Source organism: Dermacentor andersoni, chromosome 11 (genome assembly GCF_023375885.2).
Source record: "Dermacentor andersoni chromosome 11, qqDerAnde1_hic_scaffold, whole genome shotgun sequence".
In the NCBI taxonomy this organism is placed as follows: domain Eukaryota; kingdom Metazoa; phylum Arthropoda; class Arachnida; order Ixodida; family Ixodidae; genus Dermacentor; species Dermacentor andersoni.
In genome coordinates, this window is record NC_092824.1 from 91,174,922 (window position 1) to 91,202,797 (window position 27,876).

The 27,876-nt window shown below is 46.6% G+C and overlaps 2 protein-coding genes across 4 annotated transcripts in view; one reads left to right on the forward strand and one right to left on the reverse strand.

The window, feature by feature from the left end:
* On the forward strand, nt 1-27,199 carry LOC126539032 (store-operated calcium entry-associated regulatory factor-like). Of its 3 annotated transcripts, XM_055075148.2 has the most exons (10): nt 1-211; nt 1,194-1,372; nt 3,383-3,493; nt 5,885-5,937; nt 6,749-7,044; nt 15,728-15,838; nt 19,113-19,218; nt 24,321-24,424; nt 24,482-24,520; nt 26,647-27,199. In XM_055075148.2, exons 1-10 carry the CDS (start codon nt 145-147, stop codon nt 26,670-26,672), a joined length of 1,092 nt encoding a protein of 363 aa, XP_054931123.1. In that variant the 5' UTR covers nt 1-144; the 3' UTR covers nt 26,673-27,199. The 3 variants fall into 3 exon arrangements, with proteins under 3 accessions (XP_054931123.1, XP_054931124.1, XP_054931125.1); XM_055075149.1 differs by lacking the exon at nt 24,482-24,520 and having other exon boundaries at nt 3-211; XM_055075150.1 differs by lacking the exon at nt 15,728-15,838 and having other exon boundaries at nt 3-211.
* The window catches only part of Rrp45 (exosome complex component Rrp45), a 5,641-nt gene continuing 2,935 nt past the window's right edge, over nt 25,171-27,876 (reverse strand). Inside the window, exon 4 of the mRNA XM_055075147.1 lies at nt 25,171-25,331. The gene's annotated coding sequence lies outside the window, so the exon portion shown is untranslated. The remainder of the gene's footprint in view (nt 25,332-27,876) is intronic.

Below are 27,876 nucleotides of genomic sequence, written 5' to 3' on the forward strand. Positions count from 1 at the left end.
ATGCCACGTCGGTGTGAAGAAGAAGAAGTTGGGCTGAGGGCGGAGTCAACAACAACATGTATAGCTGATTTTCGATCCCCTTTCTAAATTATACAGACAGGCCACCGCTGAAGCCCATCGCGAACCCTCCCGTCACCTCTCAAGATGCGTCACACCTTCGTCTTCGGAGCGCTCCTTTGCCTGTTTTCTCATCCGTCAGACAGTTTGTCAGGTATGTGTGCCTCCCCCCCCCCCCCCCCCACCTTTCTCGGTGCCAGTGCTTTCACTGCGCAATCTTCTCCTTACTCTGGCCGCGTTTAGCTCGGCTCCTAACACCGGGTTAAAAGAAATTTCAGCAGTGTGCAGGCAACAAAATGGTCAAACTGTGCTAAAGTCACTAACGATAAATATTAGAGAGAACCAATACTCTTGTTGTCACACAATCCCTGCCCGTACTTGTTCTTTAGCACTTCGCACTTCGTTTAATTTTGCTACTGAACCTTGCGCCAGCAGAACTACATGTAACTTCTGAATGACCATTTCATCCACTTTATTATTTATCACGCACAGAAGACGCAATGAAAGATATTAGAAGAGTTCAGTCGCTTTCACTATCGATGCAACAGCAGCTGCTGCTATGCATAGACGGCAAACGTAGACCCATGTATACTTGCAGAGTTCGCCCAACAAGTATGCACTGCGTTGTCGTTCAGCTACACAACGGTCACTCGCGCGCCAAAGGCTATGACGTGGTGCACGTTCTTAGTATACCAAGCAGAGATACTGTTGGGTTTGAAAACAGTCGAAATCTAAGAACACGATGTGTATGTTCATCGTGAGAGAACACCGTTGCAATGTGCCACGACAGCTTGGCTCTTCACTACCGATTGATCTCGATTTATTGCATTTACATTCATCCACTCGCATTTACGCCCCAACTCCACCAAGGCGGGTAAACTGACTGTGGTCTTTTGTTTAGGCCGTGGTCGCATTAAATGATGATCTAATTAGCATTAATTGTCTTGCGCGCTCAAGAAACTGAACGTTCGCACTGTAAAAACGTTATCGACAGCAACCTACTAAATCAACAAAAAAAAAAAAGATACAATGCAAATTTTACGCGTGTGTGCTCCTTAAAGGCTATCGGTGAATTCTTTTGGCAGTTGTGTGCTAGGGTGCAAACAGTTATATGGCCAGCGCGCTGACATCCGCAGGTGACAAAGTGAGGCTGAAAGACGTTCAGGTTCTCACTTTGCGGCAAGGACAGTACACCACCGGCCGCCGGTCCCATCCGGTTCCTCAGCTGAACTGCCGCGGTGGCAGCGCAGGCTGCGAGGATCAACCTTCGGTTGTTCAGTGCTACAACCGTGGAAGCGACGGCCGGGACACACAGGTGACCTTTCTTGCCATCCACACCTTTACAGCGATGCGCACACGGCTGGGTTATGACGCACGCAAAAAGGCGTAACATGAAATCATTTTCGTGTGTTCAAACAAAACGATAAGCTTTGGCATGAATAAACATGGCATAACTGCATTGAAGGGGCACTAGTATGAAGACTTCGTGATCTTTATATACAATGCGGCCATGAACATGCCAGCCAAGTATTACTCCTTCGCATGCGGCATACGATCTCGCATAAATGATCGCCCACTCTGCGGCTTTCGAGGTCTGTTCGATATAATTCCGTGGCCTATGACGTCACAGACTACGCGCCAGAGTATAGTGCCATCCATTGGGCGATTGTACGTGGCCGTCAGCTACTCCCGAGCGAAAGCTCGCGCATGCGTACTCACTCCTCCGCTCATTTAGCAGACGGAGCCGTGGCGGTTGTTGACACGTCGCATCCGTCATGTTACGCACTCTTTTGTTACATGCGGAAAGAACAAAAATTAAAAGGTGAATTCCAGTGACAGTGTCTAGGCAGTTCCAGCCCAAGTTCCGGTGGGTCCTGCGGATTTTGGTGGAATGATCCGGCCGCTCCTAGGAATCATTTCAGCTCGAGAAACGCCCTCGAGAGCTACCATTGGAACCGCCATGCTTTAAAAGAAAGGATAGAAAATGTCGCACCTGAAATGCTCGGAATCTGCTATCGTAATTCGCCGTATGAACGGAGCAATAGGAAGAGCATTGCTATCGATGCCGCCCCAGCTGAGAGGGAACGGGGAAAGTAAACAATGGGTTCTATATATTTGTTGTGCTATCGAAGCCTTTTGATTAATATATTTTAGAATATGTTCGTTGAAAGGTACTGCACTAGCTTAATCCAGTATTTTCTCAGTTTTCACAGAAGCATGTTGCATGGCTCCTTGAATGTATGCATCTAAAGCAGGCTTCCAGTAGGTCCTTAACAGTGCGAACCAGAGGCCGAATTAAAAAAAAAGTCTTATTTCCGTAGCAATTATATGGACACTGCAGGCGCATTTCTGCCGTCGCCGTCGCCGTCGCCGTGAAGTTCCGCACGATGTCCAAGGGCGATACGCTCGTCGCCGCGCGCCGCGTGCTGCATGTGCGAGTGAAAGCACGGCGCAATGTCGCGCTCGCAAGCGAGGGAAGCGGGGAGGAAGCGCGCCGTCTTCTGTCGCGCGCAACGATCCGGGGCGCGGGGGGGGGGGGGGGGGGGGGGCGACGCGTTCTATTCCGGGCGGCCGCGCTTTCTTGCTCGGGCCGCTGTATCTTGAAAGTCATCTGCGACGAGGACAGAGTCCGGCCCAACGAAGGTCAATTCGCACGCTGCTGCCGCCGCGCCTCCTCACTCCAGCATTTTGAGAGCGAGTTTCCGCGGTCATCGAGTGACATGTGTTCATGTTCGCTTGTGCGTGCGTGACACCATGCTTGTTAATTTAGTTAGTGAGCCTATGTTTACAAGTTTATACGGCCAATAAAACTGCTATCATTACTTCGTATAGCTGGCTGTCCAAAAATTTGCTACCGCAATCAATGCTTCGCCTTTCGTACGAAACTGCGACTGTTTTTGTTCGTAACTGATGGTCGCCATTGGCCGGCTGCCTCCGCTAATAGTATGTCTAAAATCACGAGTTACTGTCATCCGCTCATAAAAACAGTTCCAGCCTATACGAACTTTTTTTGTAAGTTCGAGTCCTGGTGCTCAAACCAATGCAATGCGTCAGCAGGACATCGGCGAGGTTCACCTGATAAGGGAAGCGATGTCTCGCGGTGCTTGCGCCGCTGGGCTTGAGAGAGCAGAGCGAGATTAAGACCGTGCCACGTGGCATCGACAGCACGTAGTTCAAAAAATGACGCGAATGATGCAGTGAAGAGACAGGAATACAGTAGAACATTGGTCAGTCTACCGCCTTGACAAGGTTTCGCCAACCCGCTTGGACATTGCCTAAATGGTTAAACGCTAGCTCTTTAATGCTCCCTCTTGTTTATTTCCAGTGGGAATGCAAGGCCGAGATGAAGAAATCGCAGAAATTCGGATTGATTCAAGTGACATGCGAAGGGTACGATTATCCTCAAGACGAATACATACTGGTGGGATCTTGCGGGGTGAGTGTTTTGCGATTTTCTGTTATTCTTTCGGGTGTGTCAAATGTTAATACCTGCAAGTACCGCATCTTCTGCACTCAAACAGCAAACAGGGGCGCCACATTATAGCGATGCCTTCCACTCGATTATATGCAGCTCTTGTCATCCCCGGTCAGCTGTTTCCATGGGTAGCGCGGGTGGAGCATCGCTCTGACGAAGCACGAAAAAGAATCGTCCCACAATCGTGGCACTTGCAATCACAAGCCGATAAAGAACAAATCTGACTAAAAATTAAACGTTGAATTCTGGAAGCTTACGTGCCGAAACCACGATCTGATCACGAGACACGCCGTAGCGGGGAACTAACAGATTAATTTCGACCACCTGTAGTACTGTAACGTGCATCTAAACCTAAGTACACGGGTGTTTTCGCAGTTCGCCCCCATTGAAATGCGGCCGCGGCGGACCGAATTCGATCCCGTGACCTCGGACTTGGCGGCGCAACGCCAAAGCCACTTTGTATATCAGGGTGCTGAATAATGTATGCTTTAACCGTGTTCTCACTGCCTTGCAAACCGAAGGCGTCACGCCGGCGGGGAGAGGAATTCACGCATAGACTCCTCTGGGAGTTGCCCAAGTATGCGTAAGCATTAATTGTGCCACTTGCTCATCTCCACGCAGCCCGGTGTCATCATTAATTTTATCAAACTTGATCCGACCAGTATAAACGACAGCGCTGCGGCGACACGAACTGCTGCGGACGGCGGTGCAACGTGAATTGATGACGCAAGGAAAGTACTCCAGGTGGCGGCGCCAGGCGTGCCGATATGACGTCCCGATCATCGTAAGCACTTATCGCTATACCCAGCGCGATGGCTTAGAGGCCGACCCGCCGTGGTTGCTCAGTGGCTATGGTGTTAGGCTGCTGAGCACGAGGTCGCGGCCGGGATCGAATCCCGGCCACGGCGGCCGCATTTTGATGTGGGCGAGATGCGAGAACGCCCGTGACCCATGCATTGGGGGCACGTTGAAGAACCCCTGGGCCAGGTTGACCAGGCCTTGCGTGAAAGCATTGCCGCGACACCACGTCACGCTCGCTCTTTCAAGCCTATGTGTTATCCGCGAGTTTTCTGTCCGCGCAAGCTCTATCGCCTACGCTCTTACTTCGCCCCCGGTAGTCACTATAAGAAAATTAATACATAAAATAAACATAATAAATTCCAAAGGAGAAACTTTGGTGGTATAGTGAGTTTCGGGCCTACGACCCCACGCTCAGAGGCCGAGTGTCTTTGCCACTGGGCTAAACCAGCGCCTCCTAGACAGCAGGCTTGTGCACTCTGCTTGATGACATAATGCTATTTGGACCGAAATTTGCTTTGCAAAGACCGGCGTGACGAAAGCGGTGACGTCAAAATCACCGCGGCTTGCTCGGAGGTTTCCCTACTTGATTCTGTGGCAGCCGGGAAAGGTAGCCTGACGTCACGGATCGACGTGCACCGGCCTTGTGCTATCTAGGAGGCGTTGGCCAGGCGTCTCAACGCTCTCTCTTGCCCGCGAGGAGTCCATAACTCGAAGGAGCGCTCACTGGCGTCCACCATCATCACCAGCCTGGTTACGCCCACTGCGGGGCAAAGGCCTCTCCCATACTTCTCCAACTACCCCGGTGATGTACTAGTTGTGGCCATGTCGTCCCTGCAAACTTTTTAATCTCATCCGCCCGCCGAACTTTCTGCCGGCCCCCTGCTACGCTTCCCTTCCCTTGGAATACAGTCCGTAACCCTTAATGACCATCGGTTATCTTCCCTCCTTATTACGTGTCCTGCCCATGCCCATTTCTTTTTCTTGATTTCAACTAAGATGTCATTAACTCGCGTTTGTTCCCTCACCCAATCTGCTCTTTTCTTATCCCTTAACGTTACACCCAACATTCTTCTTTCCATAGCTCGTTGCGTCGTCCTCAATTTAAGTAGAACCCTTTTCGTAAGAACCCTTTTCACTGGTGTTCAGTTGGACATTAATGATTTTCCATTCACAACTCATAAGTGCTTAGATGACGTCGGAGTTTTATCATCGTTGATCAGGCAAAACAATTTGACGGCAGTGTGGCCGTGTCTGTAGCTTAAGTGTAACGCACGGCATTCGTAACGCGGAAGATGTGGGTTCGGCTCCCACATGCGACAAGTTGTCTTTTCGTCCACTTTCTTTTCTCTTTCCGTTAATATTTGTACATCTGAATTTTTAGAATGTTTCCCATATGCTTTCCCTGGCTTCGTTGTCCGTTCGCTTCATATGGTTGCAACTAAAAAAAAAAATTGAGCCCCTTGTGTCCATTACTCCTTGTTCAATGCGGATAGTGTCGTTTAGTCTTTGTAGCTAAACAAAGTCATTTTTCTTTCTTACGTTCACTTACAGCTGGAGTACTATCTGGAGAGAACAGGTTTTTTCAGTGGATCATCGCCGAGCGTGTAAGTTGGGCTCTCTTTTTTTTTGCTTTTTTGTGGGGGGATATAATTTGCGAGTCTCAAGTCAACACATACACCTTCTTGTGGCCAACCGGATGTTGACCTTGACACAGATTTCCCGGTAAGCGGTTAAAAAAAGATACTCTACACTAATGTGTCATGTAGAGGTGTACTCGGGCCATAAGAGAACGGGAGGCGTTATCAACGGGGTGTACCAATACTATAAGCATAGGAAGCGCATTGAACCAGCAGTGTTGCGTTTCCTTTCACCTGGTTGTTAATGCAAAACGCTCCTATCGCCAGAACGAACATGCCGCATTTATGTTTGTTTGCTTCAAGAAGAATAAATATACGCAAGCCACCCATTTCCGAGAAAAAGAAAATCAATCGCCGTACGTTCTTGCGATTGCGATTCAAGGTCGCCAGAAACCTTAGATTCGAGGTCAAGCACAAACACCGTAGCTCTTTCAGAGATCTGAAATCTAAGAAGACGGAAGCCATTGGCACGTCACACATATCATTTAGGGTATGTGTTTATACATCTTTGCGAACCCACAAATACCCTCTTGATATCTCCGTGGGTGTTCAAAGTTCGATAAGTTATCGAGACCTGGAGAACTGTTGTTGTTAATTATTTAACAGATGGACTAGCAACACGCAATTCAAAGCACTAAATATATATGGTCACCCAACTGTTAATCAAAATCGAGATTCAGGTCTTTTTTGACAAGCTAACATTGGCTCTCTCGCGTTTCCCGCGGTAGGGAAGGTGACAACGAAACGTGGCGTTCTTTTTTCTTTTTTTTTTTTTCAGAAGTGGGCAGCACAGGCACAATGGATACACGCGCTCGACCCGCGCATTTTGGTCCTTCGTGAACGTGATCTTTTTCGTTCTTGCGGCGCTCGGATTCTGCGTTTTCTGCCTCTGCTGCTTGTTCCTGTGTACTGCGGACACCCCCCATTACAGCCAAGGGCGTTCAGCGTACGGCGCTGGCTACCGACCACTCGTAATCCAGTCCGGGGCCTGCCACAGGTCACCGCCCCCTGTTCACGGCCTGTACGACATCCCTCCGCCTTACTCGGCAAGCCAGTATCTGAACACGAACTACGGTAAGGACACATCGGAGAGCTTTGATGTATATTTGAACGCATTGTAGTTTACAGAATACCGAAACACTGGATACGATAGCCGCGGATCATGATGACCCTTCGGTATTTCTGCTGCATACCCTCGGAAACGGGGCGGCAACAAATAACCACCTCGCCCTACTTGAAGTATTTAGGTACTGTATACATGCGTAGCAGTCTAGCATTTTGTTTATCCCCCCTTGATCTTTTAAAAGCCAATCTTTGTGAACCTTGCCGAGTTTCGTGACACTGGCTGCGGCGTGGCTGTCCTCTTGCCGAATAGGCCAACCAAACACAGCAGAGTACGCACCCCGCGCGAGCCGCTGGGTTCCTTGAACCACCGCAAGATGGCGCTCGCCTCCGCGGTTTAAAAGTAAGGAAGCGCTGTGTAAAGCAATAGAAAAAAAGTTCCAAAGATAGACGAATACTAGACAATTGGCGACAAAGTAGAATGAATTTGATTTTAAAGGCATGGGGGAGAAAGGTAGAATTCACTCGTATGGACCGTTGACCATTACGTCGGTAATATACAGGTTAGCAATGAAGGCAAATGAAACTGCAAATAAAGCTCTTGCTTGCGCTAGTTGGTTCATGCTTGAATGAGTAAAGAGTAAGGCGCAAGAGACCAGGACTGAAGAACACAAACGACAGGACCGGCGCCACTCGAGACTGGCAAGCTGACACGGCGATCAAGCTGACGCACAAAATGGCAGGATCGGTGCGAAACCTTCGTTGAAAGAAAGGGCCCAACGTAGAAGAAATATGCTCAAGTAAAACTCTTGCTTGGGCTAGTTGGTTCATGCGTGAATGAGTAAAGAGTAAGGCGCAATGAGTAAACGACAGGAGGCGCCGGTCCTGTCGTTTGTGTTCTTCTTCTGTCCTGGTCTATTGCGCCTTACTCTTTACTCATTAAAACTGCAAGCATGGGAAGAGAATAATGGCATTTTTGGGAGAACTTCAGAATGGGTTCAGAATAGGTAGGCGTTTGAATGATAACTTATTTGCCCTTAATATTGAAATGTCCAGAGTAGGAAGGAGACCGTTATATGTGGCCTTCTTAGACATTAGAGGAGCGTATGACAACGTAGACCGCAACATTTTGTGGGATATTCTGGAAGGGGAAGGCTAAGGTGACGATTGTCTACAGCTCTTGAGAGAGATTTACCTAGAAAATACCGTTTGCGTTGAATGGGAATGGATGAGGAGCGAGGAGAAACTTCATATCAACAAGGCACTGAGGCAGGGGTGCCCTTTATCCCCACTGCTGTTTATGATGTATAGGTGAGGATGGAGAGGGTGCTAGAAGGAAGTAATGTCGGCTTTAATCTCTCATACAAACAGGCGGGTACAGTGGTAGAGCAGCAGCTTCCAGGTTTATTTATGCCGACGACATTGTGTTGCTAGCTAACAAGCAAAGTTATATGCGACGTCTGGCTAATATCTGTGGACAGTAATTCGAGAAGTTAGGTCTCAAATTTAGCGTTTAAAAATCAGTAGTTATCTTATTCAATGAAAACAGCGAACAAACAGTGTCAATTCAGGGCGCCAGGAAATACCTCGGGTAGAAGGATATAAGTACCTTGGTATATGGATAAACGAAGGCAATAGATAAATGGAAACACAGGAAAAAAACAATAACAGCAAAGTGGAAGCGAAATGCGGCCATAATGAAGCACAAAGCGCTATGGGGGATACAATAGGTACGAGGTGCTCCGGGGTATGTGGAAAGGTGTAATGGTTCCAGAACTTTCGCTTCGAAATGCGGTTGTTTGCTTGAAATCGGTTACAATCAAGACTCGATGGCAACCTAATGTCACTGGGACGCTGAGTACGTTAAGAACCACCTGCGATCACGTATACTTCATTCTTATTACTTTATGAGCCCTTTGCATCGATGTGTATTAAATAATAATCAGCGAAACATGAGAGCTAGGCGCGGGCAGTGTGACTACGCAGGTCTTGCTTACTATACTGCAGCCGACTACCTTTGTATAGCGGACTCACCCCATGGTCTCTGTATGTGGTGCATCTAACAACACACATTTGCCGTTTGTTAACAGTTCCACCAAACTTAACATGGGCAAGTGTCTATCCTGAGGAAAGAACTGCTGATCTTGAAGGCAGCGCTAAGTCAAAGCAAGAACACATACATCATGTTAGCAAGGACATGCATACCGACTTTACAGTGAGGCTCTGGTGGGGAATTCCGCAGTGATGTTGCTCATTTCAGCCAGAGATGTATCCATAAGCAACGCGACCCCGAAGCGTCCGCATCACATATACTTAAGACATAACAAATAAAATCGTCCGTGGAGTACTAAAGGTTACAGTATCGGGCTTCTGTTCCGCTCTCTTCTTTCCTGACAAAACAGGTCCTCTGAACGAATACAGCCAGTGGGCAAGTGTATATATATATATATATAAAGTGGGTCTGCCGAGATCCGGTAGTTCAACAGGCATTTGTAGGTTGAGGATGCACTTACGAAAAAAACGGTGCTTTATTTCCTAGGTTTATCTGTATATATATATATATATATATATATATATATATATATATATATATATAAGGATAATCACAGCGACCAGTGGCCACAGAGGCAGACACCCAGAAGACCTTATCGGCCCAGATTTTAGACTGCCCTGTCATCAGGATCAGCCCGCGCAAAATCACCGACGATTACGATAGCCCTAACACGAAACTTGAGCGCAGCTCTATACATGTTTTCACTTCGCGATATATTGAGGCATATCGCACTGATAACCGCACCGATTGGCAGAGCCGCGCTGTATATAGACCGGCCACACAGTTGCCAGCTTATGCAACCGTAATTTTTACCGGGAAGCGCTTGTGGCGAACGCTGTGCGCAAAGGCGAGTTTCTGGTTCTTTTTTTTTCTTTTCCCTTTTTTTTTCTTTGCCGCGGACGTGAGCGCCATCTGATGGTGCTTCCAGGCAGCTTCCTTCGCTTTCCTCCTCGCGCTCTCTTCGCTATCGCAGTCTTCTGCTTTCCTCCTCACCCTTTCGTCATACTCTCCTCCGCTTTATGATTTCACTGTAGTCTCCTCTTCCGCTTTCCTCCTCGCGCTCTCTATCGCAGTCTGCTGCTTTCCTCCTCACCCCTTCGTCATACTCTCCCCCTCTGCTTTTCGCTTCATAATTTCACCGTAGCCTCCTCTTCCCCTTTCCTCCTCGCACTCACTTCGCTATCGCAGTCTACTGCTTTCCTCCTCACCCTTTCGTCATACTCTCCCCCTCCGCTTTCCGCTTCATGATTTCAATGTAGCCTCCTCTTCCGCTTTCCTACTCGCGCTCTCTTCGCTATCGCAGTCATCTGCTTTCCTCCTCACCCTTTCGTCATACTCTCCCCCTCTGCTTTTCGCTTCATGATTTCACTGTAGCCTCCTCTTCCGCTTTCCTCCTCGCACTCACTTCGCTATCGCCTTCGTTCATTTTCCGTTGCACTCCGCGTTCGCTCTGCTACGCCGACGCTCAATCATGAACGAGCGCCTAAGAGCTGCGCTCTAAAAAGTACCGCCTACACCAAATCACGTAAACCTTGCAGCCACAACGAGGAGTTCGAGACAGTAATCAGAGCGATATGCGAAATTAGTCACCCTTGTCTACCACCACGGAAATCCAAAGGTCATTCCCCTAAGTTTTTGGTGAACTGCGCGAGGACGGGACAGGAAAGGAAACAAATATGTGCTTGTTTCCTTTTCTTTCTTCCGTCCTCGCGCAGTTCACCCAAAAGTTATGCACCAACAAGCCCAGCTAAAGAGACGACAGTTGTCACACTGAACACATTCGATCTAACCCGAACAAGATCGAATTTTTCGATCGCCATTGGCTTCCTTGTGCAAAAGTGTAGCCACTTACTTTGCTGAGCTAAACTGCAGTAGGCGAAAGCCTTTCTATGTCTGCCTCTGTTGCTTTTGTCTGAACTGCTCTGTTTTTTTGTTGTTGTTTTTCCTGAACAGGGTAGGCAAAATTTTTTTCGAAAATTTCGCCTACCCTGTTTCCTTAAGGGGCTTTACGGAGAGACAGTTACTTCATCCCATATTTTCACCCCCTTCTTTTAAGAATCTACTCTCAAACGACGGGAGTAGACGCCGTTGTCTAGACAGAGCGGCACCGCCTCGTCGAATTACGTGTTCGCGACCTGCCTTGAACGGCCACTCTGAACAAAGAAACGGCGTGAAACACGCAGTAAGCGGTAGCCGTGGTGCCCGTTGGAGATGCAGCGCAGAGTACTTCACTTTTGGGACGCGCACTGCAGACAGATCGCGCACGCTGGAACTTGCATAAGGAATGTATTGCGGCCTTGCAGAAAGCGTCGATGAACTTCTTATTTCAAAATCAGCCTGTCGTTCCGGTAATCTTATCTTGCAGTATGTAACGCGTTTGGAAACTGATGATTTTTCGACCCAAAGTTTTTGCATTAGTGATAGTACTACACACACACACACACACACACACACACACAATATATATATATATATATATATATATATATATATATATATATATATATATATATATATATATATATATATATAATGACAAAGTCTTCAGGCTACCTTTCAAGCGTAAAGAACTCGAGCGGTGCTAGAAGGTAAGCAGGAAAAGTATTTAATTTCAACGGTTTGGACCGGTGGACCGATCTTCAGAGTTTACAATATATATATATATATATATATTGGTTAACACGTCAACAGTACTTTTGGAAAGACAGTAAATACTGTTTCTGCATAGTCGTACATGCTAATAAATAATTTTATTATTGTTATTATTATAAGGAAGAAGAGTCAGATGTACTTGATCGTGAACATATCAAAAAGATGTTCGTTTCAAACGTGATTCATTTGATAATTACGCATTAGTCACCGCATAACTCCCAGAACCAATCTGCATGTATCCAGCAAAACAAAGAAATAAAACAATCAAATGATGAAATAAACGACACGTCTGAAGTCACGCGTAAATCCGCGCCAGAAGTACGTTTTAAGCGGAGGTAACTATTCAGTGTGATTGAAGATCTCTCTGGTGTACGGTACTACGATGCGAAGCTCTTTTTTCAAAAGTCACAGAAGTGAAAACACAGTTTGAATGCCCGTGAACGCCCGCCGGCTACGTACTTTCAAGTACGGCGGAGCGGATAGATTGGCCCAGACTAGCCCTGCTGCCACCTTACGCAAAGCGGCGGCAACTCGAGAGCCATCGCGTATTGCGCGGCGCATTGCTGGAGCGGCGCCGTTTGGCCACCTCTCCTATTTTACCACCGTTGGCTGCAGAAACGGAAACGCGCTTTGGAGACATCCGACGAGTCGGCTAGCGAGGAGCGTCGGCCGCACGGAGGAAGGAAACTCGGGAGAGGCCCTGACGTCACTCTTTGTGAAGCTAAACTGAAGCCGGAAGTTGGCGTTGCTCATGGCGTTGCTCCGCCTATCGGGTCACTCTCCTCTCTTGTTTACATTTCTCGCGAAACCACGCCGCGCTGCGCGCAAATGTGCTGCTCGGACCCGCGCGCTCCGCATCAATATTAAACAATCTTTAGCACGTTAGCATGATTCGGCCAAAAAGGGCAAAATTTTCCGCGGATATTCCTTCGTCCGTTGCCATTGCCGTGGCGCGGTACATCGCGTACAGCGTTGCATGCGCGTTCATTTCACGAACTTTAGTTCCTCCTGTCCCACCTGGCCACACAGCAACATCCGGGAGAGCACGGTCCAGATAACGCGGCGCAACAAAACACGGAGACCAACGCAAACCTGCCCGCACGGCGCCTTTGCCACGGTACGAAACCTACGGAGCAACACGTGTGAGCGCACAGAATCAAAACAGAGCCGCCATTGTGGCCCGAAAGCGTGGCCGCTACGGCAAAGAAATAAAAAATCAGCAAAAAAGAGGAGAACCTACTACGTCACTTTCTCCACACTCTTCTAGCGCGCGGGGAGATTAGGGCTTCTCCTCAGTTTCCTTCCTCCATGGTCGGCCGTTTTGGAGCGCGAGGGTGGCGCCATCTATTTGGCGCATGCGCAGTACGCGCGCCACTCCGATGACGTCACGAACGCCCCCTAGCGGAGTGTGACATGTTCTGCTAACGGACGCCGTTGTGGCTATGGCCGCGAGCATGAGCCATTAAAGGCTTTCGCCTTAATGGGCCAATCGAGATCGAGAAATTCGATCCCGATCGCACTTCACCATGATGAAAACATACCGTGTAACACTCGGTTCAATACTTGATACAATTAAATAAATAATTAAGAGCACAAAAACATTGTGATTGTGGAAAGGAGACGGGGGGGGGGGGTATAGACGCAAGAACAGCAGAAGCTTCTCGAAGCCCCGGACATACGGCGACCGCTAAATCGCCTAATTTACTAAGAAATCGCAAAAGAAATAACACTAAATTAACGAGCTCCAGAAAGACAAACTCGAAACAAATCATGTAGCAGTTGTCGCTCCACATGCCTAGCCGCCGAAGCTGCGCAGTTAGACGAACAATGCTGCTTAAAGTTAACAAGACCGCCTTTAATTGTGACAACCGCGTTTCAGTGGCGTTTTCTGATGAGACGCGAAGGCGCACACATATATAAGTCCGTCAGCTGAACGCAGACAACTTTATCAGAGAAGAAATATTTTGCTCATCAACACTCACATTTGACGGGCTCTCCTCCAGTAGTGCAGCGAGTAGCGATGTTGATCCGGTAGAAACACACAAATATACAATACCGCCGAGGAACACACAATGTTCACCACTGTAGTTGCAACATTCGCCAGCACCAAATGATATCGCCCAGGACAATGGGGTCCATGATTTCCCGCTAAAATCAAGGAAATTCGGCCCAGCAAAAGCGCACCACTATGCAAACCTGCCGATTAACGTACGTCCACCCCCTCAGATGCCCATCGATACAGTCGAAACTCTCACAGTTAATCCGCGAACAGCGATCGTCAGCCAGCGAGCCCACACGGAAGTCCATCGCGTCCCGCCAATATAGCCGCCAAGGTCAACAGCCGGCAGCAGTCAAACGAACCCACCGCGCTAATGGCTTGTTTACCACTTTCGACTGTTTCAGTTGCAGTTTTCCCGCGCGCCAGCATATCACGTGGCACGATTTAACCAATTAGACAACCCTTGCGCACGGCACCCTGTGGGAGAGCGGGCACTGGGGCCAACGACCCCAACGACCCTAAGACCTTGGACAAGACCTCCTGCATTTTCTTCGGCCTTCCCGGCGGCGACAAGTCTGGGATAGCTTGGAGGGCGCCACATTCCCAGCAAAGTAGACACGTTTTATGAAGTAAGGTTATAGGGTCACGTCAACTTTTCTCACTAACATTCAATGCGGCAGTAACTCAGCGACAATCTATAGCGCGCGGTGACAGTTGTTCAAGCTATACCAACAACTGATAACCATTCTTTAGTAGCGTGGCGCCGTCGCGGTGGACCACTGGCTCCCAAGCATTGCAGGGAGACTTTGTAGGCATAGAATAAATGCCTTTATTCTATGACAAATGGATGAGGCTTTGACTTGGGGAATTAGCGGTGATTATTTTAGTCGCGGCCGCCTACCGGTGGCTTGACGAAAAGCGCGGTTGAGTTGTTGAAATGTGAACGATTCAGACGATGGGGTTGTTTTCTACGTCGTAATGGTGTCCCTTTACAGTGTACACCTGCTTGGGTGGAAAACGACGACTGCGCCTTAAGTACGCTGCTTTCAGTTATCGAAACAATACGGTCTGCCTTTATATGACGTGATCAGTGTGGGGTCACTGCGAGATTAGTAGTGCACACATTGTGGAGACCATGTGACATGTAAATGCTTTCGAAAAACACTGCGGTTATCTGTCGGTAATCTTGCTCTGTTGTGTCCGCGTGATTTCTCTGCGAAAGAAAAAGGGAAAGTACTGAACAAAGTTTCTTTTTTTTTTTTTATTGTAAACAATATTCGATTAGTATAACCCCCGAAAGCTTGTTTGTTTAACGAACGTTTGTTTAACGAACGTTTGTTTAACGAACGGGCCGATGAAAACGCTCAAGCCTGAAGAGGTGCGAGCATTGATTGTGGCACGTCTGCGCCATTCCCGTCATTGTCGTGTGACCTATAATACCAGGTTACTCTTCTGCGGTCACGTTTCTCTTTTGTGGCGTCGAACCCAAGTGCTTCGCGGAAGCCGAAAGAGTCCTTGCTGCCGGTCACCGTATCTCGATCGCGGTCTCACAGATTTGGGCGACGGAGTCGCGGAAATAATTTTCAGGCGAGCCGGAAATTAAAAGAAAAAAAGGACGCGTTTGTGCGCAGCAGGCCTCCGAAAGGTGCAAGCACTTGTTGGAGGAGTTGCTGCACTGCTACATGTACGATACCTGACTGTTTGCGACCTTCATAGGCAACTCCATGCAGCAACCCGTGTTGCAGTATATCGCATGTATCTCAGAATATATAGGCAGTAACGTCTGTCGTGCTTTCGGAAGCTGTATACGGGTATTCCGCGCCGATAGAACGAGGCCAGAAACTGTAAAGTTACCTTGTTAATGCGTCGTGGTATAAAAGCACACGAGAGTTCCGTTTGTGAAATGGGGTGTATACCTTCTTTTGATAGTTAGCTGATACGTGTGACGAGGTCATCTGCGTCCAGTGACTGGAGCTTGTTCGTGCTCGCAGTGCGCGGTGCTCGAGGTAGGGCCCTGACTTTGGTACACAGCAAACACCTGCCGCCCGCGGGAATCCTCAAGCCTCGGCGAAAGGCAAGAATAACAACCAATCGGACTACGAGTTGAGTTTCTTCCAACAGGTTTTCAAATTTTAGGGGATGTTTTCCTTTGGGCAAAGTCACTCTTAGAAGCGTAAACGAACATGAAAGCGAATTGAGCCACTTGTAATGGAATTTAGCGCTGTGCACAGTGTCGGGAAAGAAAACTAGCGGCATTGTGCGCAGGTCGATCGAACGCACCAAAGCTGGAACGAGCGATGTTTACAGTAGCTTCTAAACTAGCAACTCACCGCGTCGAATGAGACATCACCTTCTGCTTGTGCCTCGCTAAACCAAACCATGCTATAAAAATTATATATATATATATATATATATATATATATATATATATATATATATATATATATATATATATATCAAAGCGGCGGACACTACTAGCACAAAAAATTGAAATGCATAATCGACTAATTAACAAAATTAACTAATCGCATTTTAACTAATTACCTTATGATTCATATTGCCATTAACAAATTGTAGCCGTGGCGTTCACAAGGCGGATCCACTTGGAACGAATTCCCAGGAAGACACCAGTTTCGAGATATCAATTCGCAAACTTTGCGGAGAAATGCATTGGCGTTCCAGTTACTTGTGTGCTTCAATGCATACAACGACGTTTTTTTTTTTTTTTTTTTACCAAATTAACTAGAACATGCATTTCTCCGCAAAGTTCGGGAATTTATATCTCGAAACCGGTGTCATCCTGAGAATTAGTTCCAAGTGGATGCGCCTTGCGAACTCCACGGCTAAATTTGTAAATTGCAATGTGGGCCATGAGGTAATTAGTTAAAAAATAATTAGCGATTTTTTGTTAATCAGCAGATTTTGCGTTTCAGTTATTTGTGCGAGTAGTGTCCGCCGCTTCGAGTAGACCTCATCAATCAGAACTGTGATATCTGCCACAGCCAACCTTTAAAGATTATTTAAAGTGTTCGCTGAAACACCCTGTATATATTGCTTCGCGGCATAGCATGTGTCACGATGAACTTCAGACCTTGAGAGAGTTATCATTCCTGCCACCGTGCATGCATACAAACGTACATGAGCAGGAATATTCTTGCTGCTTAAAGCATTAGTAACACTAATGCTGGGGCAGAAAACTATGAATAAAAACCAAATGAAGCTTAAATGTACATCACTATAATTACAGCGAAGCTGTATAAATCTAGGATCCCGGGATTCTTACGCGTACGTCCACAGAAAGCTATCATCAATAGCGCCTACCCCCGAAAGCAAGCAAAAAACGAAATGGCTCATACCCCAGCAAGGCAGAGGCTATAAGCACTCAGGAAAGTGCAGCGAACAGTACATACATTCCTTGGAATCAAGCATACAACATACAGAACAACGTACGCTTCAATAAAGAACAAGCTAAAAAAATATCACCGCCCAAGCACTCCGTACAGATGGTTAACCGGCGAAGCTGAAACATGCGGCCCCGGTGTTTATCACTGGGTTAATCCCGATGGTTCATTAAACGACGGCTTGGTAGGCTGCACGCGCCTGTTCTTGTGCCCGGGCTGCAGCATCGGCACGGCGCAGACGAGCTCGTTCCTGATTCTGCTCGCGTCGTTGGTGATCGAAGAAAACTGCCTGCTCCTCAGGAGTGCGTATGACGGGTGGCCTACCCATTTCGGGGCCGCAGAGAAACTGTTGCGCGCGCGCGCTCGGCTGCGACGGGATGCAACGACGTCACTACCGGCGCAGCCAATCGCACGCCTTTTTTTTCGCGCATGCGCATGGGGTTGCGCCGGAGTTTTCGGCGTACAGGCGACAGACGTACTGTCGAATCGGCTAGCCATATATAACTTCGCTATAAAAAAAGCATCCGAACCACAAAATTAATTATAAGGCGTTCGTAATAGCAATGCGAAGCACGTAACGCTCCCCGCATACGTTTCTCGGTAGAGATTATTGTTGCGCAGCTGGCGACGGCAGCTTGCGACGTGGGATGTGATGTCTCTAGCCTTTCGTATGTAAAATAAACAACCTATATATATACATATATATATATATATATATATATATATATATATATATATATATATCGTCATGCAAGAACCCAAACTGAGCTCGAAGTTAGTTACGTATGTACTAGTCTACCAAGAACATATGGCGGCAATAGCATTTTTGAAATGGTGCAGCAACAGCAAGGTTATAGGTGTAATAAACGAGTACGCGACCGACGCTGTTTCTCGCTCTCTTTCGTTGCCCTCCCCACCCGCGCTCTCTCTCCCCCTTACCACATACGCTCACCAACTCTACGCAGTGCCAGCGAAGGCTACAGATTGCGTCCGCACTCCTAAAGAAAGGCTCCTCCATTATCCGCCCCTGATCGTCCTGCGCGTGAAGCTGAATAGAAGCTCCATAAAAAGTTTAGTGTCCCTCTAAGGGCAGGGTGGCCAGACACACTACTATGGGTATGGTGTTCTACCCTTCTAGTTCACTATACTATGGGCGAGCCAATCTCCATTTTCCGAACACACAGTCGGCTCTCTCCATGTTGGCGCTCTCGTCCCTCGACGACCGCCCAATCGACAGCTTCTACCCCTGATGACGTCATCTGGAGCACCCTGCTGACGTCACGACGCGCGAAGAAAGCGTCTGAAAAGCCAGGAGAGGAGCACGTGGGATTGTTCTTTGAGTTCGTGGCGGTGGCGCGACGCGTAGCGCTGCCGCATTTCCCATAAATTATGGTCACGGCATTCTCGACGCGATGAGTGCGTTTGTTTGAAATCTGCAAAAAAAAATGTCAAGAGTTTGTTTCATGATCGCAGACAGTCGGTGCGCGCCGAATATTCTCAGCTGCTGACCTACCGCAAGAAAGCTCGGGCTCACAAGGGGACGAACTCAACTATATCTTCATTCGTAAAGATATTTTGTCAGTGGCCTGACGTCTGCGCTAGTAAACGCTGTCATAATCTGGTGGCGCCTGGTTTTAGAACTACAGTTCACGAGTGTTGCAATGTGGGCTTGTTGGTAATGCATCTTCAAGGGGAGTACGGTAGCGCGATTCAAAGACGGGACAAAAGAAGACACAAAGGGACACACATAGCGCTGTGTGTGTCCCTTTGTGTCTTCTTTTGTCCCGTCTTTGAATCGCGCTACCGTACTCCCTTTTAGAACTACCTTTAGCGTACAACGACTCGCGGCAACTTGTAGCCTTCGTATCCGTCACTGAGGATGCGGAATACGTTCTGTCAGTCGGAACACAAATACTATCCACAGACGTGACGCGCAACTTCGCAATGTGTATGTCTTGTCGCATCAACTCGGCAGGTTGCGGTCCGGTAATTTCGCCCGCCAGCACATCACAAGGACCTGGCTTCTGGACTGGTGCGGCTACGGGCGGTCTACTAGGCTACCTGTTCGGGAATAGGGGCTGGTAAGTCGAGAAAATCCCATTACCGTGTTACGATTGCACCATTCCCAAAATGCATGATAGAAGCACTTCATTTTCTTTTAATCCGTTCCTGCGTTGAGCCCCGGCGTGGCTCGGCGTAACCGATCGAACGAGCACAGCGAAATGTGAAAGCGAACGCGGAGCGCAGCGGGCGATGAAAGAACGCGAGGTGGAAAGTGGAGGAGAGTGTGGCGAAAGAGTGAGGAAGAAAGCAAAGCGCCGCACGAGAATACGAGATGGCGCAATAGTATTTTTAATCTGATTGTATAAGCGGCGCGAATTGTGCAGTACTTTCTTGATTACAGCGGAACCTTCGATGAGTCAAGTATAAAAGCCAACGTGCTTGACCCGCAGATCGGATTTTCGACGATCGCCGACTCTGCTAGCCGCTATCGTTGTGCTTGAGCGTCACTTGTTTTGCATCGCTTCGCTCCGTTTGCAACGTGCCGCGCGAGACATTTTGTGCTCGCCAGCCAATATATTGCGAAATCGAAAACACTTATAGAACTGCGCTCAAACTTTGCGTTGGGGAGTATCGTAATCGTCTGTGAATTTTTTTAACTGACCAACAATTTATTATGTGCATCAATATAGTTCTACATAAGATGCAGCCCACATATCACCATCTCTGAATGCACATTTCCCATCCCATCTAGACGTGCACACCTCATCCAATGACGACCGCTGTTGACTTCTCTTTATAAGTCAAGTGTTCCTGACGTAAAATTCGCACCGGACTTAGGGTTCTTTTTCCATTGTTTTCTTTTTTCTTTGGTCTCTTTAGTACAAGCATTCGCCTTTCACATGCCATTCGGCCTACCTTAAATCAGAATTGTGTGTCGTAATTTCCATAACTGGCTCTTGGGAACTTCCTCATTTACAGCAACATGAAATATGCAAAAAATTAAATAACCAATCGAATAATGGCTTATTCGCTTTGGTCCTTGAATGAAATAGTCATAATTCGTAAATGCAAATATTTTTTAAAAATATTTTTCAATAGTTTAAAACCTCTAGTGTGTACAGCTCAACACAAAATTAGAGTAAAAGCGCGATGAATTTCATCCCAGCGCCCATAGTAAACATAAGACGTGAGAACTTATGCAGTGGAGCAAGCCCAGAGAGTAATTCCCTTCTGCATGAGTAACGTTCATTTGGACTACCTGAACAACTTCTGGCATGCAGACAAACTGCTCATTTGCTCCTGATGCTCCATTTTGATATTTAAGGAAACAATGCTTCACAACGTCCCATGTTGTGGCATAACCTGCCATGTCCAGTGTCAGTCAATTCCATCTTAATCCTCTAAATTTCTTGTTCCCATAGGACTACTTCTGCTGCCCTCGATCGTGTTTTCCTTCCCTTGGCACCTATTCTGTAATACTTATAGACAAAAGATTCGCTCCTGTACGCACTATACATGGTCTGAGCAACTGCGCCAAGTATCAGCGTACTATACCTGGGTCACAAGAAAGAAACCTTCCCACGAACCAAAATGGCTCGTAGTGCCTCTGGCGAGCACTGTTTAGTTGTGAATGGCAGCTTATCAATATTCGTGGAAACAAAAGCGTATTTAATGAGTACATTCTGCTTGCATATTAACACGTACATAAGCTGAAGACTGGAAAATCTTGTTATACGACCACATTTTTGTTGTTGTTGTAGTTCTACAAAACCACAATTTTTACATATCTTAGAAACCGGCACATCAACGCTAAAATAAAATAAAAAGAAAGCTTCCTTGAAAATTCTGCAACCTCAACGAGCGTCTAAAGCTGATAAAATTATTAGCATGTTGCGGGTTGCTCAATATGTCGCTCTTTGCGAATACGACTCGTGCGAAAGTCACGCGAACGACATAACGAATTAAGGCGAGCTGTTCTTTAACATGTTCATGTCTGCTTTAAACACGCTATAAGGTGCGGCTCAGTAAATTGAAAAAATTGTAGAGCGAAATTTGTAAATTTGCTCTCAGCATTTTTGAAATTTTGGAATCCTAATTGTGTTTGCGGCAGCAAACACAATTGCAGGCGAATTTCTACCGTTGTCCTCGGCGAATATGCAGGCGAATTTCTACCGTTGTCGCCGGCGAATATGCAGGCGAATTTCTACCGTTGTCGCCGGCGAATATGCAGGCGAATTTCCACCGTTGTCGTCGGCGTCGCCATGACGTTCCGTATAAAGTCCAAGTGCGATAACAACGGGTCCGCGCGCCGTATGTTGTAGGTGGGAGCGGAAGCTCGCAAGGGTGAGCCGAGAAGGATGGTCGCTTGATACAGCGGTGTTTTCACGCACTCGCAAGGGAGGAAAGGGGGGGGGGGGCAGGTTAGACCATGCAGCTGCGGTAGAATCACTGAAAAAAATTTCAGAGTACCGCATTCGTTTTCCCCGCGCCGCCGACGCGTTCATTGGCCCAACCGTGCCATGTGACCTCTGGGGTGCCATATACCTTCCAAGCGCCGGGCGGGCCGCCTGAGTTAGAGCGCAGGCAGCGCAGGTTCCCTACGTTTTTTTTTTTTTTTTTTTTTGTGTGTGTGTGTGTGTGTGTGTGTGTGTGTGTGTGTGTGTGTGTGTGTGTGTGTGTGTGTGTGTGTGTGTGTGTGTGTGTGTTCCGATTGTCGCGCTCGCATTTGACTGCAAGGAAATCATGCCTGGCTGCTGCGCCTTCGGATGCAGCAACAGAACTGAGTCTGGAAAGACTTTTTTCTAGATTCCGACCGGGAAAAATGACCGAGAGCGTCGTTCTGCGTGGTTACACAGAATCGGCCGGGAGAGCTTCAAGCCTACAAAAAACACCTGCGTGTGCGAGGCATAAGTACACCTTGCTTGTGCTTTTCGGCAATGTTTTCGAAGATATTTAAGCGAAGTGCACGCGGTGTTATCGATGCTACGAAAATAGGACTTCATTGCAGGGATCGTTCGCGTCTTGCACGCTTGTCGTGGGTACACGTGTACGCGTTTGTTGCTCAACACACGCGGTTATTCTGTGCTCGTGGCACGCGAAGGCATACTTGTCTTGCGAGAATTCCGCGTCCTCACGTGCACCACGTACTCGCATGATTTCTCCGCGCACGTGAGCGCGCTCGCGCCTCGAGTCACTCGACCCATGTGGCACTTGTTTTTCGCAGATCGTGACGATCGCAGTCAATAAAAACATGGCCAATACGAGGCCCATGATACCTCCTTTTTTCCACTTATCCTTTGCCCATTTATACATATGCATTTCGAGCTTGAAAGCAATGGCCAGGTGATATTCACAACACATGCTTCAAATTTTGAGCTTGTAAGCCGAGCACATGCAATGAACTGAAGTCAGCATACATATTATGTTTTATGTTGAAATGCTACGGTGCATATCGAAATAATGTTGTGCTTGATGCATAACAAGAAATACAAAACAACAGAACACCCAGTAGCTTTAGTTTCACTCTGTCACTATGCATGTTACATAAGCCGCTCTAAAAGTACAAGAATTTTATACATCGCCTATGTAACTTAGAAAAAAAAAGTGCTGCGTCACCAGCGGGCGCTCCTGCTTATTTTTTTTTTTTTTTTTTTTTTTTTACACAGGCAGCAAATCATGGCAGTTTATGAAAACAGTCATAAATAAGTTGAGAAGAGTAGCCGCTCATGAACGCACTAGACAGCCACGTTCATAAATCGCAATGTAGCAAACTCTCGCTCATTATCAGTGTACAGAAGTACATATAGGTTGCTGTAATCACGCAAGTGGCTCATATTGGCCTTCCACAAGATTTAGTGCGCAAAATGGTCATCGAAGTTGGTTTTTACGCCTGCTGTGCACAGATCGTCTTACGATCACGGCCAAACACCGGTGCGCACACGGCAGTCGCAGTGTGTCGTGCGTATACGGCGGACAAAGTCGCCCTGCAGAATCGAGAACGCGCGGTATCCGTTTACAAACTAAATTAGATGTATCCGATTTAGCCTGTGAAATTATACAATGAACGTACGTGCCTGTGACACTGTCAGGTGTTAGTTTCGTCCTGCTTGGAAACCTTCAATAGAAGCCGACGGCGGTTCACGATGTTCATGCCCAAAAGCACAAGCTTGCCTCATTCCGGCTCGAAGTGACGAAATGTTTCCTTCGTAGCGCGCTCCGCGGAAGGGTAAAAAAAGAACGCGTGCATAAGCTCCGGATACTGCCCACAATCGTAGCACAGTTCCAGCAGTAAACACGGTCGGCGTGCAAAACAACCACCGGCTGCATTACTTCGCACAACGTAACATTTTATTTTCGTTCTTAGCAACCATTATCTCTGGGCACAAAGTATTTGTATTTCAGTAAACACTCAACCCGATGTGTCCCCGAATATCAAGCTCTTCCAACACAGCGGCCTTCCCGCGACGCAGTCGGCTTGGAAGGTATATGGCGGTGGCCACTCAGTGTTGCCAGTCAGATTCCGACCTTTGCGGTACTCTGAAATTTTTTCCAGTGACTCTAAGCTGCGGCAGCTGAGTGTGCCTCCTATCTTGGAGGAAACCTGCGATGGGTTCAAAGGCTAGCCGACCGGGAATATCTGATGGCTTCGTGTGCGCCCTGTTCTCGCGAGCCCAGTTCGCATTGAAAAGAGAGGCAACACGAAGGGCAATTCGCTCGCCGCTGCTGCCGTTTTTCCTCACACCAGCGTTCCGACAGCGTGTCCGCGGTCATCAAGTGAGCTGTGTTCGTGTTTGCCTGAGGCTGCACGACACGTTTCTTAATTCAGTAAGCGATTGTTTACAGCGGCTTACGCTGCTGATAAAATGACTAACCTTACTTCGTATAGCTGTCTAATAATCTGCTACAGTGACCAATGGTTTGCCTGTCGTGACTGTGACATTTTCCTCGCTTTTCATCTCGTGTATCACAAAATGAAATTTTTGTGACAGTCAATAATTAATATGACTTCTTTATTCAAAGTGCAAGAAATTTTATGTTAATCAGTTTAGCTGTGAGATACAACTTATATGCCTTATGTAATGCGTTACATTTAGAAAAGTCTGAGTCGTGAAAATTGCGTTAATTTGCCATCTTCGATGAATAACACTACTCACTCCTAGCGTATTGGCGATGCTTTCAGCGACACAGGCGAAAGGACAGTGCATGCTGCTCCCATTGAAAGAACTTTTGAGCCGGTGTCGTTCTTTGGAAACAGTTGTACGAGTGACGGATACACAGCTACTGGTAAGGTCACAGAAAATTTTGTAGGGAAATATTTGAAAGTTTTTTTTTACTTTGCAGATGTTGGTAACGTGTTGAGCGATGTGATTACATCTGCTGGTAAGGGACGTATACCATATATAGATATATACTGCGAATGAAGTTGCACAACAGTGAATGTATTTTGTTTCACAATTAGCGTATGTAATTTATGATTGAAGCAGTAGGAACATTTTGATAGATGAAGCGCAGGAGCCTGGCAAGTGGAGAAAAGGAGGATTAAGTTGGAATAGATGTAGACAAGATCGACAGACAAGTTCCACAACGTTTTAAGGCTATTGTGTACTTTTAACTAGGAAAGTTACAATGATAACGAGTTCACCTTGAGAGTGTTTGAAAAGAGGTCAAAGAAATACATTAACTTAGGTCATCTCAAACAAAACATTTAGTTGTAACCTACCTAATCAAAATGTCAGAGAACTTCACGTCTGTAAAATAAAAACGCTTCTTTCAATATCTTGAAGACACTTTCGTTATTTGTATATCTGCGCACATTGCTGTCTTAGTTGTGTTTATGCTGGAGCAGTGGGTACTTATATTGAGTAAGGTAGGCTTTTTTTCTTACTCTTGCTGTCATTTTTGAACTGCTCTACTGTTGCATTCTGTGTATATTTCCCAATGGATCCTGCATTAGCCGATAACACTATAGATCTAATCATTGTTGTGTAGTTTTAATATTTGTTATACCTATAAAATTAATGTGAAGCATAAACAGAGCAAGATAACTTTATTTGGAATCTGGCGATTGGGAGGCTCGGGCCTGGGGCCACCTAGATGGCCACTGGGAGCTGCTGCTCCCGTGCGGCCTCCATGCTGCTCCCGTGCTGGACGGCCCAAAGTTGGTCTTGGGAGTTCTGAGCTGAGGCAGTGGCTGAATTTTAAGATAGCGAAGAAATCTTGGCTTGTGAAACAATAGGAACTGAACAACATAAACAGGGAAGGCAGCTGGCAATGACACTTATTTCAGAAGCTGTACACCGTGACATCACAGATTGCAGCACAATCTTTCTGAAGCTGGTTAATTACCGAAATAGAGCCTTGCCAAGTTAAACAGTAAAGTGCCAAATCGGTCCATCTTTTTAGAGTTTCATGCACAAAAGTAGCAAAATAAAATGCAACAAATGATGACATCACACATTTACACCACGAAATTAACCTTCACATGAAGCTTGTTGATCCATGCGACATAGGCTGCACCTCGTAATTGTACTTACATTAGCAACTGTTTTTGCTCGAGTAAATGCCCATAGAATACTTTACTGCCGTTCTTAATATTCAGTAACCCATAATGGAGCACATTCAGTCAGCAGGAATATGCAGTCTGGATAGTGAAGTATATAATAAACTGTCACTCTCACGTAAAAGAGTTATTGAAACACCGTTTTATTATGCATTTTTAAGGACACACTTATATATCCTACACTTTTGAGGGCATAACTCTGCCTTACAATAATCATCAGCCTAGCGCGTTTTCGTGATCGGAAGTTACTGTGGTAAAGATAATGCCCACGAAATTGTGATGCAAAGTAGCACCCTAAACAGCAAGAACAATAGACTTAATTTCCACAGACCTTTACAAAATTATTTCAAACTGGGCATGTTTCATCTCACCGTATCATCATGCGAAGCCATTGTGTAGGACCATGCTCGGAAGCACAGTGAACATCTCAAGCTTCCATTAGTTATTATTAATGCGAATAGCATTCTTGGCATGCTTGGACCAGTTTTATTTCTGGATAATCTGTCCACCTATCCCATAAAATATATGGGCTAATCGCCATTCGCATCTGTGCGTGCCACCGAGTATATGCCACTCTCCAATAAACCTCTTTCATGCCAACTTCGGTCCCTGTGTACCTGCCACTGGGCATACATGTCCTCAGGGAAGCTCAACAGCATGCACGGACTTCACGGTGGGGCGCAGCATGTCCTCAGAGAAGCTCGACAGAGGAGCCTGGCTGTGGCACATTCCTTACACGACGCATTTTGGCTATTTACACACTTGGATAGTCGTCGCAGATGAGCCCTTGCCCGATTTTATCTATTTTTGCAACATTCCAAAGAATGCAATGGCAAGCAAGTGTAGTTGACATTAACATGCCTAGTATTTCTTGAGAATGTACATATCAGAACGCTAGAAACAAGCGGAATACATATGTCATCTTTTTCTTGTTTCTTCGTTTCAGGCTTTGGAGGAACCGACAGGAGGTAGTCGTGAAATGTGTCGTTCTGACTCGGCGAATAAAAATTACCAGCACATCGTAGTTCAAATTACCACATCATTTACCATGACTATTTAAAACAATCACAGTAGGGGGAAACAATGCAATAAAAATGTGACGCAATTTCGAAAGTGTGCCTGAACTGCGATATCTTTATTGCCACTTAGGTGTTGTTTCTCAAAGCAAAGCATGACGCACATGCATGCATGCGCCTCATGTACCTTCTAATTTATATATAATGTCAGGGTATTCCCTGGCATTATATATAAACTAGAAGCAAAAGTCACCAGGTCCACATACACAAGAAAACGTTTCAAACAAGTGTCGCATTTCCACAACTCTGATTGCTTGCAATGGCGTCATCGTAGTTTCCACTATAGCAAACTTGAGAAGCTGCACATTTATGTAATCCAATTATCTTTGGCTTATCTCCAACAGTACGGTCGAGAGCCCGGTTCAGTCTACAAACAGTTCACTGATAAGACGTCACATGAAAGCCATCTGGAAACTACTTAAAACAATGGTTGTGATCCAGGCATTAAATCATGACCAGGCATTAAACCATGCATTAAACCAGGCATTAAACCATGACCATGCACTGAACCAGGCATTAAACCATGCACTGAACCAGGCATTAAACCATGACTCAACTAATGAGTGAGCATATTGTAGAGAAAAAAATTAAAAAAAGCTCAGTGATATGTTGAGAGATCAGTGCACGTAGCAATAGGGTACACAACATAATGTTGAAAGTGCAATAGTAACAGGCTTCTTTCACTTCATCAGCTAGCAACCACCACAACGATGACTTGGGGCACATTGACCTTAGTGCCATTTTCTAGTAAACTTTGAAGTATTCTGTGCACATCTGCCTTCGTGGGCACAAAATATTTTATCACAGACTACAGCAACCATTATTTATCCTTGATCACAGAAGCACATGCAAGATGAGACAAAAAAGCAAGGTAGATCCACCACTGCACAGTCTCAACTTAACTCACTGTTATCTAAGCATTACCAACCAACTCGCCAGAGAAGTAATTGAAGCGCTTCACAAGTGACACACACATTAGCCATTTGCTTTGCTTGGCAAATGTCAACGTTTTTCTGTTTCAGGTGTGTAGTGTGACAAGCTGATTGGATTCTCACTTAGTTCTTTTTATCATAAGTGGAATCACTGTACTGGTATATATT

Coding starts and splice junctions, on each gene's coding strand:
- LOC126539032 (XM_055075148.2), top strand. CDS start 145: ATGCGTCACACCTTCGTCTTCGGAGCGCTCCTTTGCCTGTTTTCTCAT. Junction 212..1,193: donor TCCGTCAGACAGTTTGTCAG/GTATGTGTGCCT, acceptor TGACATCCGCAG/GTGACAAAGTGAGGCTGAAA. Junction 3,494..5,884: donor TACTGGTGGGATCTTGCGGG/GTGAGTGTTTTG, acceptor GTTCACTTACAG/CTGGAGTACTATCTGGAGAG.